We start from the raw sequence: 13,121 nt of genomic DNA, 5'->3' as shown, positions 1-13,121 counted from the left end.
ATTTCTGCTGAGACACCTCCGTAATTTGATGGATATCAACGCTTCTCTTTTCAGTGTAATTCATAATAGCAAAATGGTGAAGATATTGCATGTGGCAGAGGAGGACAAGAGGGAGTAAACAGCTCACCTGCAAGATTCTCCTAAGAGACTCCAGGTAGCTCCGCTCGCTCTGAATGATGGAGCCAAGGATATGGCGCCTGACAACCTGCATAGACAACAGACCAGTCAGGAAACCTAGCACTAAGAGGACATGATGGGGCTGCAGTGTGCGGTATGTTTTCAGTTAAGCACGGCAAAGGTTGATGGATTGCACTATAATCACGTGTTTGTTGCAGGAGGAAAAATACTTAGAGAGGAGTAGGTCTGTTTGAACAAGGCTTCCATTGGAGTGCTGAATCATTGGACTTCCTGTGACACTAAAGCAGCTGTTCTAGCTGTTATAAAACACACTGCTTCATCAAACAGGATAAAGAGAATAGAGCATATAGATATGTAAACATACTGAAATAACAAATGAATAGTTTTAACATGACAGCCTAGAGCCTTATCTCAAGGCTACTGGATACAGAATATGTTCACAGAAGTGCGAGATGCTAAGTACAGTACGTGCTTCTACATGTGCGGGTTACATTTATTTCGGAAAAGAAGAAACTGTCAGGTGCACCTGGTGGCTGGTCAGCCCCTCTGGCATAGGGCTCAGCTGTGGGGGAGGATGCTTCTCTTCTGACACAGCCACATCCAGGTATCCTGCATCATCCTCCTCTTCTGCAGAGAAGGAGAAAGATATAGAAAGAGAGTGTGTGTGTGTGTGTGTGTGTGTGTGAAAGAGAGAGATGATAGAGAGGGAACAACAGAAAGGCAGCCTTCAGATCTCACTGCAGCTGGAGACACACTGTGACACACTAAGTATATTACCTCTAAAACATGAAGAGATGTCTATACAGAGAGACAGAGATAGAGCGCAATGGAGAGAGAGAGAGAGAGAGAAAGAGAGAGAGAGAGAAAACTTTCAAAACAATACTGTATCTCTGTAGGAGTAAAGGAGGCACACAGAAGTGTGTCTGCAAAACATTCTCATCTCTGCATTGGCACAAAGACATTCAACGGTATTAAAAAAAAAATCCCCTCTTCACCATAAAGACATAGATACCACAAGCTTCCACCGTTCCAATTAAAGACTTTGGAATGATAACAGAGGATTGGTGGAAAAGAAATATAATGCTGTGCACATTTCCCTCGATCAACACCTAAAAATAGCAACACTGGCCTCTTTACCTCTTTGTGATGGTTCGCAGATTTGTTTGAGGCATGGGTCTGGGATCTATGCTTTATGGAGCTGCTCGATACTCCATTAATGGATGCTAATCTCTCTCTATTGTTAGGCAAGGCTTCCTATAACGCGACCTATATCGTGCCGCATGAGTTCATCTTCCTCCTTCTCACACATCAAAAACTTGACCACATCGTCCGTCTCACAACCGAGAACGTCTGTCTGTTTTATTTATTATAGTTATAATCAGTGAGATCTTTCTTTTTCACAGTGCTTTCATTTCTCCCTGAAGGGATTTGTAGAAAGAGAAAGTATGACTTTCTACTCTATCTGCCTCAAACACTGCTTTGGCTTGGCTAGCTTTAAACATAAGCAACTGCCTATAATTCAAAGAGTCAACTGTAAGGAGTTACAAAACCCAAACTTCATAACCAATACCCACTCCTAAAAATAGTTTAACTTTCATCCAAAAAAGCCAGCTGACCAACAGTTACAAACTTTTCAGACTTCCCTGCATTACCCAATTGATCTTTTCTCTGCAGGAAGGAAACTTTTCGCATGACGGCTATTTTGGTCTTTTCGAGCCCATCCTTTGTTCCGCTTCTCGCCGCCTTCATGAGCTGCTGAACCTGGTTGGAAGAAGCACACAGAAACAACGAAGGAGCGTTAGAGCATGAGGAAAGTGCCATGCTGTGGAGATTTGATAACCTACGGGGCTCCTCTGGAGAGAGATGGAGAGAAGTGGCGCTCAGTGTGCTCATCATGAATCTCATCATCTGCGACTCCCTGTGGGTCGCTGTACAGCCTCTAATCAGAGAGGCTATGAGCATGTCATGGAGAGATTATGGTAACGGAGCGAGCTCCACATCAGAGTAACACGGCTGCATTGCTCAGTGTGGGAGAATTTGGTTGACCACAAACTCCACCCTGAGCATCACAGAGGCCCTGCAACCAGACTCCACAGGCCAAGAATACACCCAGGGTGGTAGTATTTTTAAATGATGCTACTTCAGGAAAGTAGGTCATTAATTGGGGGCAAGTTGCACTGGTGTCGATGGAAGTAAATACGCAGATTATTATTTCATAATTCATGTGTCCCATAAATGCGTCTCGATATTAAAACAGGCGGGGAAAGAGAGAGGCCGACAGAGAGTCTCAAAGCAAAGTCACAGTCCAGAAGAAAGCTGGGAAGTATAGTGCAGAGAATCAGTTCAGCCTTTGAGTCGGCTGAGCATATAACACAGCATATTTCAGCTACGAGTGATCATCGATCCAAATGGCAAACATCCAGCAGAGTGATAAGAGCTCTGCAAAGAAATAGTATGTTACAGCGGTATTCACTTGCTGCTGGAGGTATACCTTGATGTCATAGTTGTGCTTGCCAGACAGCCTCATGGCCAGTTCACGTTTGGTCTTGGCGCACCGTTCCCTCAGCCGACGCACTTCAGGAGAGAGCTACAGGTGTTGGACGGGGACAGGCGAGGCATGGGGGCCGGTCACGTTTAGCCACAAGAGGCGGAGGGAGGAGGAAAGAGTAGGGGAGAGGAAATAGAAAAGGGAAATGGAGGCAAAGTGATCAAGGCAAACAAGCTACGCAACATCGGAAATTAATCACAAGCATAGAGAGTGAAGGCTCGGAGCGATGCTTTGGTCAAAGGGGTTACGCTGAGGCACTGATTGATAGAAGGATAGGGGGAGGGGCGCAGGCAGTTTAGGGCAAATATTAAAGAAGCAAACTCTGTCACAGCTCTCCCAGGCTGCTCGAATTAAGCACTGAACTGAGAAGGGGAGAACTTCAGGTACACTTGGTGAAAAATTAATCAGGCGAGACTAATTAAAAACAATGTGTTTTTGATGAAGGCTGCGCTAGCCGAAAACTGTTGCCGGGCCCTAATAGTCAAGGTTTCTTCATTAATTGTTAAACCAGTGCGGCTGAATCCTTTATTTTGTTCACTGGCCTGGGACAAGCACACCAAGAGAACTGTAGGGGATTTTCATGCTGCACCTTCCTGTAATTACCTGAGCCACTCATTTTCAGTCCCAAAACAACAAATATTTTTTCCCCTTCGGTCTCCATTTCTCAAAACATTGATTTAACTCAGGATTTTCTTGGATTACAATAGAACAGCATCCACACATAAACATCTTCAATATGTAAAAATATGTAAAGGTAGGTATAAATCTATACATTAATAATGATTCAACTCAGCAAAATACTTTTCTATTAGTGTGACTCCAAAGTTCCACTATGCCGGCGACGGTGCATGCACGTGAAAGGCCGGTGAAGCATAAAGGCAGAGGCAAAATGCAGCACGATGTGAATGTGCACACAGTGCCATCATGTGGAAGACCGGCACTGTGTAGCCATGCAGCACAACAATGATGAACAGCATCTTTGGCAGAGAGGAGGCAAGGAGACCTGACGCCTTCCAAACAGAAATGCCTCTTGTTTACTTTCATCCCACAATGAAAGTATAAAGCCTGGACAGCCTGTTATATATTTTTCATGTACTTTATAGTTTCCTTCCAGTTCTATACATTAATAAAGACAACTGCGCCAGAGGAGCAGGACATGAAATATTCTACTTGATTATTTTTTTAAGCGTTGGACCAAACCAACCCAAACAACCTGGCTGGTCATGAAGCTATTCAGAATAAACGGAGGGGATGATTTGGGTGAGGTAAATACACACATCAGGCGTGCATCCACACACACACACACGCACACACACACACACGCGCTACCTTGCTCCGTGTGGGCAGTTTGGTCTCGTTATCAGACTGCTCGTCGTAGCTTTCAAACTCACTGGAGCTCCATCCGTTGTTTGCATCCACAGGACCACTGTCTCTCTGAACATCTTCATATATCATATCTGCTAAAACACACACAGTATTACACATCGGAAGCTCTACACCGAGATCCATGAGCGGAGAGACATCCTGAACAAACAGCTACTAACCTTCATCGGGAGAGAGGGGGTCCTCGCTTGGAACATCATCATAGATCACCTCTGAAGCCTCCACCGTCTGCGGCTGAGCTTCTGCCACACACACAGCTGGCAGAGACAACCAGTAGCATCAAAGTAAACAAACATTGTTTTCAAATGGGGAAAAAGAGCGGCTCCTGTCTTCTATCTTTTTGTCTCCATTTTCGTTTGATAGTTGCACGTCCTGTTGTTAGATCGTTCTTTTACGTTTCTCCCCAAAACACACACTCAAAGACATGCACACACACGCACACACAGCTCCAAACTACATTGCCTGAATCCTTTTGGCAAAGCACAATAGATGAAAGACGCCAGATCTTCAAGCCCTCCAGAATTTTCACAGCCTTTGAATATTTACATACTTATTGTATCATTTGCATTTAAAGGTCTTCTTCCTCAGGGAGATCTGGCACATCACTCGTACATGTTGCCATAATGGCTTTGTCCATGTGACGCAACATGATTGTATCCAGCTTGTTTGAGCTATTGACCCGTTCTATCTCCACGCTTGGCAGGATTTGTCATTAACTGCTTTGAAAGTGTTTCAGCCTAATTTAGCTCAGTGAGCTCTATCGATTTGGTTTTAAACTGTGATTTGTCTGCAACACTTTCTCCTAAGCCCCGAACAGCAACAATCACTGTTTTCAATTAATCTGATTGGAGATGTGTATTCTGTCATGGATTATTCAGCGCTGTTCAGTCTAAAATTTAAAATAACCTTGGACAGAATCCAGGAGATGAACAAAGAGCAACTGTTTTTCTACAAAAGAGGATTAGCTACACAAATGTTCTTTATATCTCGCTCACTTCCCTACGTTTGTGCATTCAGAAAGGATTCCGAATAGAGAGGAAAACAACTGGATTTGGGCTATCAGCCTGACTATCAGCATATCTGCAAAGTGGCTGGGCCTCTTGGGAACATGCCTTGTTATTTCAAACATGGTACGCCAGAAGTTCCTCACTGTGTTTTCTTACTTTTATTTAACTTTTCTCTACAGCAACACAATGACACACCAGTAAACTCATTCACAGTTCACACTGACACTGCAGGCAATCCAAAAAAACGCACTGCCATTACGACTACGACCTAGTTGTTCAAAATGTGAAAGAAAAAGTCATAGCAAAGCATTCGCAAATCAATGTCAGGTTGGTTGCTTTTCCAAACAGGAAGTCCTTAATTAGTCAAAATGATCCATAAAAAGTACATTTGGTCGAACTGAAACCCAGTAAACAGACTGTGTCCACAGATGGGTCATACATATACAAAATATTTCCCTAAAAACCACCACATCCAAAAAACACAAATATGGCATTGTAATAGATTTCTCATGAAGATGAATGTACAAGTAGTATTCATTTAACTTGCTTTAAGATGCACTTTCTGGATTATAATTTCAGATATCTAGGAGAGAGATTCCACATAATTTTATTACTCAATCACTTTAAATACACTGCACATGTTCAAAATGATAGCAGAAGCCTGTGTGTGAAAATACATCAGAAGGGTGCGATGTAAAAAATGTCGTGCAGCATTGCAGGGCTCCTTTACATCTCTCATTTCTGAGCCACCTTCAAATAACGGCAGCACTGCTGACTGAGTCGAAATCCAAAAGCAATTTTCCCTCATGGAAATGGCTCTCTATTGATCCTCATCCTGAATTAATTGGATTCATGTCATGTCTGTGTAGAAATCAAATCATGGCAGAGAATACGTGTGCGTGAGCCAGTGTGTATTGTGTCGCTGTGTTTTTGAATGGGGTGTGTGTGTGTTTGTGCACATGGATGTGTCTATAGATGTGTGCGTCTGGCCACTTTCGCCATAGAAATCAATGAACCATAAGATGACCGTCCGACTGTAATATGGTGTTCTTGCCACCTTTGATCAAGGTCAAGAGACGCAATGCGCAGTACTAACAAAATACTTGTATGCAATTTATATTGCCAGTGTCATTATGGTGTGGTCCACAGTGCTGTTTATGCAACTCCGGAGGCCAAATTGGTTTTCTAACAGATCTGTCCAAGATGTGAACACTATAATACATAGGTGGAATGAGCCTAAATCCCAAGGCAAGCTTAGGTTTAATCTTTTCGGTCTGAAATTGAACCCTTGATCTACAATATAAGGTGCATCACTTCCCTGTCAATATAATTTAGTTCTGTACCTTCAGAGGTATCCCTGGAGGTGGAGTTTTCCTTCACAATTTCTTTGCTGTGGTCTCTGGAATAAGTCGGCGTCTCCGCGGCTGGCTGCACCGCAGGGGGACCCCGGAGCTCCTCTCCCACAGAAGGAGCTGAGGTACTGGGCCCGGCTGCTGCTGCTGCTGAGACCCTGGAAGGTACCCAAATGTTAGCACAGTTCAACCAACACTGAGTGCCGTGTGCCTCATTATGAGTTAATTTCAGGGAGAGGAAGGGGAGGCAGAGTGGCTGGAGGTGGGGGTCGAAATAGTTTCTTGCTATCCAAGCATGGAAATGCACACTCCCAAAAGTCTGACAGAACACATACTGCTGTTGTCAAATTATTTTTTTCCATACGGGCAGCTGTGAATTGTTACTTCCAACATGGAGGCTGTGCTATGTCTCCCTTTGTTTGTCTCTTTATTTGACAGTTAGCAGAGACAAGTCAGAAAAGAATTACAGGTTTCAAGGAACTTCGGACAGAGGTGTGGTCACAGGTCAAGGAACAAGTTTCATTTTTTTTATGTCAATTCGGTTTATGTACAGACTGAGATAGTTCATCTTATATACTGGATAATGCGCTTTTTGCCCCTTTTTAATGCCATTCTTTGTATCACTTTTTGTATTTACATAATTGCAAATACATAAAGAGCTTTAGCTTTTGCTAGAATTATACTTACTCTGAGATTAGGGATAAATGATATGGGGGAAAAAAGCGATTATTGAAAAAAAAAATAAAATAAAATGATGATGACGTGATTTCTGCTGGGGTCTGCACCAAACAAGCATGTTTTCTTACTTCTGGAAAATATGATTTGAAAGCCGGGGGATCTCTGTAGTACCACAATGCTTCATGTATAATGGTCTGTTGTGATTTTTGAAGTGGAAAAAAAAAATGCAGCTCGTGCGATTTGAATACAGCACTTGGCCATATTAAGATTTTTATAATATTTTGATTAATTGTTCAGCCCTAACGGATGCTATGCACAGTGTGGATCACTTTTTTGTTATGGTATAACTCAGTATTGTGACATAGAGATTTTTTTTTTTTTTACTTTTTTACCATTTTCATATGATGTACTGCACTTAACTGAAAATGAAATGAAACAAAATAAAAAGCACATTAAGTCCATGATTGTCTACCATTATGTGTATTTTGATGCAGTTGTGGAGTCGGATACAGATTGAACCTTTTAAAAACATTTTCCATCATCAAATAACACATTTAGAAAATCGTTCAGCCTCGGAGGAGGTATGGGTTCTCTAAGTGCTTTCTTTATTTTATATTAATTTTTTCTATGTAGGCTAAACTGGCCCTTTGGTCATGAAACTTTTCCACCCACACAGGCCCTTTAGTGAAACTAAAAACAATAAAATATTCTAAACATTCAGCCGTATGTGAGATGAATTGTGCTGATCCACTAATGCAGAAGAACTTTTGCAAGAACACATTTGTTAAATATGCACATGCACACAGGCACACATACATATACACACACATGTATATATAATAAATCACACCTACTGCTTGCTACTTGAGTTACTAAACTTGCCCCTGAGCACTGTCAAATCATTATCTGTCATGCCTGCGGGCTTACCATAATCACCGCTGGCTTTTTGAATGAAAACATGCCCTGAACCAGCTATTAAAAACAGACTCTGACATCACAGGGGAAAATCTTGTTGACACAGCTATCACATGGCTTGTGTTGATGCTGCCAGTGAGGGATTGTCCTCCCCCACATGACTGATAATGTGACTGTACCCAGCGTGTAGGAGAGACCCATCTACACTAATTAAATCTGTCCCTCTGCTAAACACCTCAGCAACGCAATGCCAGCAGCAGCAGCCACTCAGAATGATGGGCAACTGGCAGACAAACAAGACATGCCTGGAAAATAATGTGTACAAAATGCTGTAATTTGTAGCTGCTGCAGACTCCTACTTTACATTAAAGCAGCAATGGAAAAAAAAAAAAAAAAAAAACTATGTGTATTCAGCGATCTTACAAACCATTATCTTTTCTTGTAGGGTGCAGAGCCAGGTGAACCATGTATTATGAGTCACAAAGGAAGGAAAGCATGCCCAGAGCACACAAGGATAAAAAAAAATAATAGCAGACAGGTTGCAGCATCTGTGTTACCATACACAGAATACTGATAAGTAAGATTCACCACATGAGAATGATTTAGATGCTTAAATACAAGGAAGTTCGTAAATTTAACCTTGTAGCTGCGAGTGCAGCATTCTGAACATTATAAACTTCATATAAATATAGTACTATTTGTGCCACGTCCCTGTTCTATAAATGCCCACCACATATCTGGAAGTAGATGTAACGCACTGCTCACATGTCATACTGCAGCTACTGATAGCAAGCTGCAAAAGACTCCAAAGCATTACTCTGCTGCACCCTCTACGATGCTGGATCATTCATCTCAATCTAAAGACCAAAAATGATCACAACCCACATGAAGACAAAATAAAGAGCTATATGTCATTACACTGCTCAAGGTAAACTGATCTCTTGTCATTAAAATCGCTTGTGTGGGAAAAGAGTGGAACCACAACAAAAGCGATATACCGCTCGTCTGCATGACTGTACGCCGTTCATGTCAGGTGTGACTGATTTCAGCAGTGCAGCTATCGATCCAGGCATATATTTGCACACCCCTTCACAACTTATCTGTGCCTATAAGCCCTAGTGAGTCATATAGCTCAAGGAGAGAAGCAGGAATCATTTTTCAATGCAAATGACATAGCCTGAGGCAGAGCACAGCCTAAAGCAGAAGCTGCCTGAATGCAAATCTCTCACTTCCATCTGTTTCCATTCCCTTCAGCTACTGTGCCAGGGCAGCTACTGTGCCAGGGCAGTACAACCCGCCATAGCTCTACCTGCTTTGCCCCCTGGTCTCTCTTGAGCATAGCGGTTCTTTGTAACTGCGCAAGCATTGTGCTGACCATACTGATGGGGCTCTGTTTGTCCTCAGGTCATAAATTTCCTCCATAAACAACAGCCCACTCCTCCTCACATTGAACCATTCCCACGATGCACCCACTGTTACCGCCCAAAGTCGCTCTGTACGTGACCCACGCCAATTAGATAGCTCTCAAAGTATTTGGCTCATGGCTTCTCGTTATAATTACAGACATATATTTGCTTTTTATGCTTTTACAGTATCAACCTTTACTTGTGCTTTCACATCCAACAGTGTGAGGGAGTGTGTAAAATAAATGTGTTTATTAGAGTTGAGATACGTCACAGGGCCAAAAAGGTGAAGCTCTGCGAGGCTGCTAAAAGGGAGAGAAGGTGAACTCAAACCAAACAGCTGCAGTAAAGAGATACTCTCTAAGGTTAGAGCCGTGTGTAAAACAGACACATACATGCCACGTTGTCATGGCATCTTTTGTGTTAATCTTTTCACTGCCAAGGTTCTGTGTGATGTGTTTAATGAAAACTATCTGTCAAGTGGTGAAAAGCGAAGTCAGAAGTAAATGCTGGCATCAAACCCTGGAGCGCACATTAAGCTCGCGGGAGAGAAATGCTGCCTTTAGCCTAATAGCTGTAATGAGCTGATGTGCTGTCATTGCAGCGTTAAGAAAAACCCATATTTCTCGCAATAACAATCGCAAAGTAATTTTGGCAACATTATTCTGAAACTGCTGACAGATCTGGTGGATGCGTTGACAGGCTGAACACCTTGCTGCTGGAAAATGCTATTGATAGCCCTTCTTTAAAAGGCAGACTATTGACTAAACCAAAGTGGAAATGTGCACTCAGCAGAAAACTCCCTGCATGAGAAATTGCCAAGACCTCACTGCGACTCTGTTGCGCGCGCACACACACACACACACACACACACACACACACACACACACACACACACACACACACACACACACACACACACACACACACACACACACACACACACAAATGCATGTCAGCATGCAGCAGACACACACATACTGTGCACAAACATATGCACATGCTCACACCTGTGCACAAATACAGGCGCTTCTTTTTAACACAGGAAAGCCCACAGGAATCCAAACCCTGAAGTTTGGTAGTGGTGGCAGCAGAGGTTTCTGAGCACACTTCCTATAGAAGTACAGGTGGGGGGGTTTCACCAAAATCAGGGCCCCTGCAAGCCTTCATCATGTAGGAATTGAACTAGAGTGTTTGAATTTTCTTTAAGGTTTGTTTTAGCTTATAAAGTTGCAGTAAATCTCATTGGATTAAGCAAACAAGGAAAGTATGTAAAAAAACAAGTCAGTATATTATAATTGTGTGTGTCCCTGAATTCCTGTAGGATAAAGGTGGATTAAGCTTTACAACTTGAAACAATATTTCAGCGTTCACTTTGTTTCATATTGACTGATGGGATTCAGATTGCTTAAGGCACGAAACAGGATGGCTACCTCGCAGATGGAGAGCCAGGGTTCAAACTCACTGATAGCAAGCTAAAGTATCCTTTAGAAAAGGTTCTGTCTCTGTCTATCAGCTCCGGGGCTGCTGTTCTGTAGGTGACTTTGGCTGCCGACCTCCCTATGGGGGGAGGCAGGAAAAAAGATGCCTCAGAGGAATCAATAAACTATCACATTATCATGAACTGTGCTGAGGCCTTGAAGCAAACCGTCTTCTTGGATGTATGAAAAATGCTGTCTGACTGCACCAGGGTTGGGGTCATTTCATTCATACACCTACTCAACCAGAACTGTATACTGAGACTACAGTTCTATTCACACAATCAATAAGAAAGCTTTTGGTTATCTGGTGAATTTCAATGTCCCCATATGTGGAAACAGAAACTCTCATTCATAAATTCTATAAGCTTTAGATGTCACTTCACCCAAGTCACAAGAAAATAAATGTAACCCCTGCACAGTCTGTTTCAGTTTATATCCCAAGGTTTCCAGATATCTGCTTCTTAAAGGCTCTGAACACCCACACAGGTGTTTTCAGTTACTCTGGCTGTTTAGACCTCTGCTCAGGCTGAAAGCAGGCAGACCTGTGCTGGGTATTATGTGAGGTGGCCAGACTCTGTGTACTGCTAAGAATGATAAGCGTAACACAGCCCTGAGAGGAGCTCTAATCAGCCAAAATAACTGAAATCACCTGTGTGGGTGTTCAATAGGTGTGCAGGGCTTTTAACTTAAACCACCACCCAAATTTGATTTCACATTGAAGATGAATGAAATTTCATTTGTGCAACTCATAGCACTAAAAAATGACATCTGACATACTCGGCAGAAACACGTCTTTCCAGGAGCAACGTCCCAGTCGATAATCGCTTCACACCTCACTGGTTACAGTTTCCTTCAGGACTATTTCACCTGTAGAAAATACTTTCAGAAGCTTTTTTTCAAAGCAGATATCTTAACATGTCACAACAGGCGAAGCACAGGTGCAATTAAAGGTCGGGTGAGTCATTCCAGAGAAAGATTGCGGATATTGCCAGCGCTCCTTCTTCACAATGCAACGACACGTTAGCTCTGCCAGATTCATCATCCCTCTCGCCTTCCTGTGCACTAGCACGAACACCACCTGTTGCTGATTGGCTGGAATAGTATTGTGTGGCTCTGTCAGAGCTACTTGGTTTGTTTTCCATTTACAGAGCCAGGGCTGTGTGTAAAAACTGGATTTTTTTTTTTTTTCGGCACACGCACAGAATCCACAGCTAGCGAACGGTGAGGAGATATTTCAAATTCAGCCGATATCAACAATCTTTCTCCAGAATGACTCACCTCACCTTTAATCACATTAATTATGACAGCATTTCATTTGGGTGTCCCAGGTCAAATTTCACTAGAATGGCTTACACTTAACACTTAACTGAATTAAACCATCAATGGCAAGCGGCTAACAGTCTAAATGTGTGCTATGAAAAAGACCTGTCTGTAGAGGGAGGCTATGCTGTTAATTTTTTTTCAAATATCATGATTCAGTGCTTTAAGCGTCAACAAAATTAAATTCCATTTACCTCCATTGTATTGCAGTGGCAGCAGCAATCTTAAAGATGGTTAGGCAGAGAAAACCAGCATTGTTTGCATGGCTACATACCACTCAGGCAATGTGGAAAAATGACTTAAACCGAATAAAACTTAATTTAGCTCATCTTAACACTGCGTAACAGTAAGATAATCATATCATGCTGTGTGCTTCATCGTGAATTGAGCAATCCTGTGATTTCCCTCTAGAATTGCATCAGCAACATCACTTTATACTTGACATTATCCCTCACCACTGTGGCTGTGACACGCCATCTGGCATGAATAGATGCAACATCATCGTAACATCACATCTAACTCATACCCACTGTGTTGGTGTGTTTGGATGGAGTGTGAGAATGACATTTATCTCAGACACAATGACATGACACTGATGTGGTGTGATGTTGGATTTACTTTCTCCACCGCCCATTAGTAATTTTCCCCATACTGTGATAGGAATCACACAGGCAACTTACCAGTCGGGTGATTCATTAACTGGAACATCTGTCAAAATAAGGAAAACAGCAACCATGAGACAAACTATTCCAAAGACAAGGGAGGACTTGAAAAATGACAAATGCAACTTGGTCAGAATTGTAAAAAGACGGTTTGTGTTGCAATTACTTAGTCTTCACTCTTCACTTACAGTTACCATCAAAAACTAAATCACACTCGCTTACTCATCCCAGGCT

The 13,121-nt window shown here is 42.4% G+C and overlaps 1 protein-coding gene across 2 annotated transcripts in view; it reads right to left on the bottom strand.

Moving 5' to 3' along the window:
- arhgef10la (Rho guanine nucleotide exchange factor (GEF) 10-like a) overlaps positions 1-13,121 on the bottom strand; it is a 105,694-nt gene that overhangs the window by 82,716 nt on the left and 9,857 nt on the right. The window contains exons 3-10 of one of the 2 annotated variants that reach the window (XM_041957453.1): positions 12,906-12,933; positions 6,420-6,586; positions 4,231-4,326; positions 4,016-4,143; positions 2,630-2,725; positions 1,791-1,899; positions 665-765; positions 128-205 (exon numbers count right to left, since the gene is read on the bottom strand). In XM_041957453.1, the coding sequence (XP_041813387.1) occupies positions 128-205; positions 665-765; positions 1,791-1,899; positions 2,630-2,725; positions 4,016-4,143; positions 4,231-4,326; positions 6,420-6,586; positions 12,906-12,933 (803 nt within the window). The remainder of the gene's footprint in view (positions 1-127; positions 206-664; positions 766-1,790; positions 1,900-2,629; positions 2,726-4,015; positions 4,144-4,230; positions 4,327-6,419; positions 6,587-12,905; positions 12,934-13,121) is intronic. The other variant, XM_041957445.1, reaches the window with a different exon arrangement.

Source organism: Chelmon rostratus, chromosome 2 (assembly GCF_017976325.1).
Source record: "Chelmon rostratus isolate fCheRos1 chromosome 2, fCheRos1.pri, whole genome shotgun sequence".
NCBI classification, from domain to species: Eukaryota; Metazoa; Chordata; class Actinopteri; order Chaetodontiformes; family Chaetodontidae; genus Chelmon; species Chelmon rostratus.
Note: the sequence above shows the minus strand (reverse complement) of the source record. Positions and strands in the feature narration are given on the sequence as shown.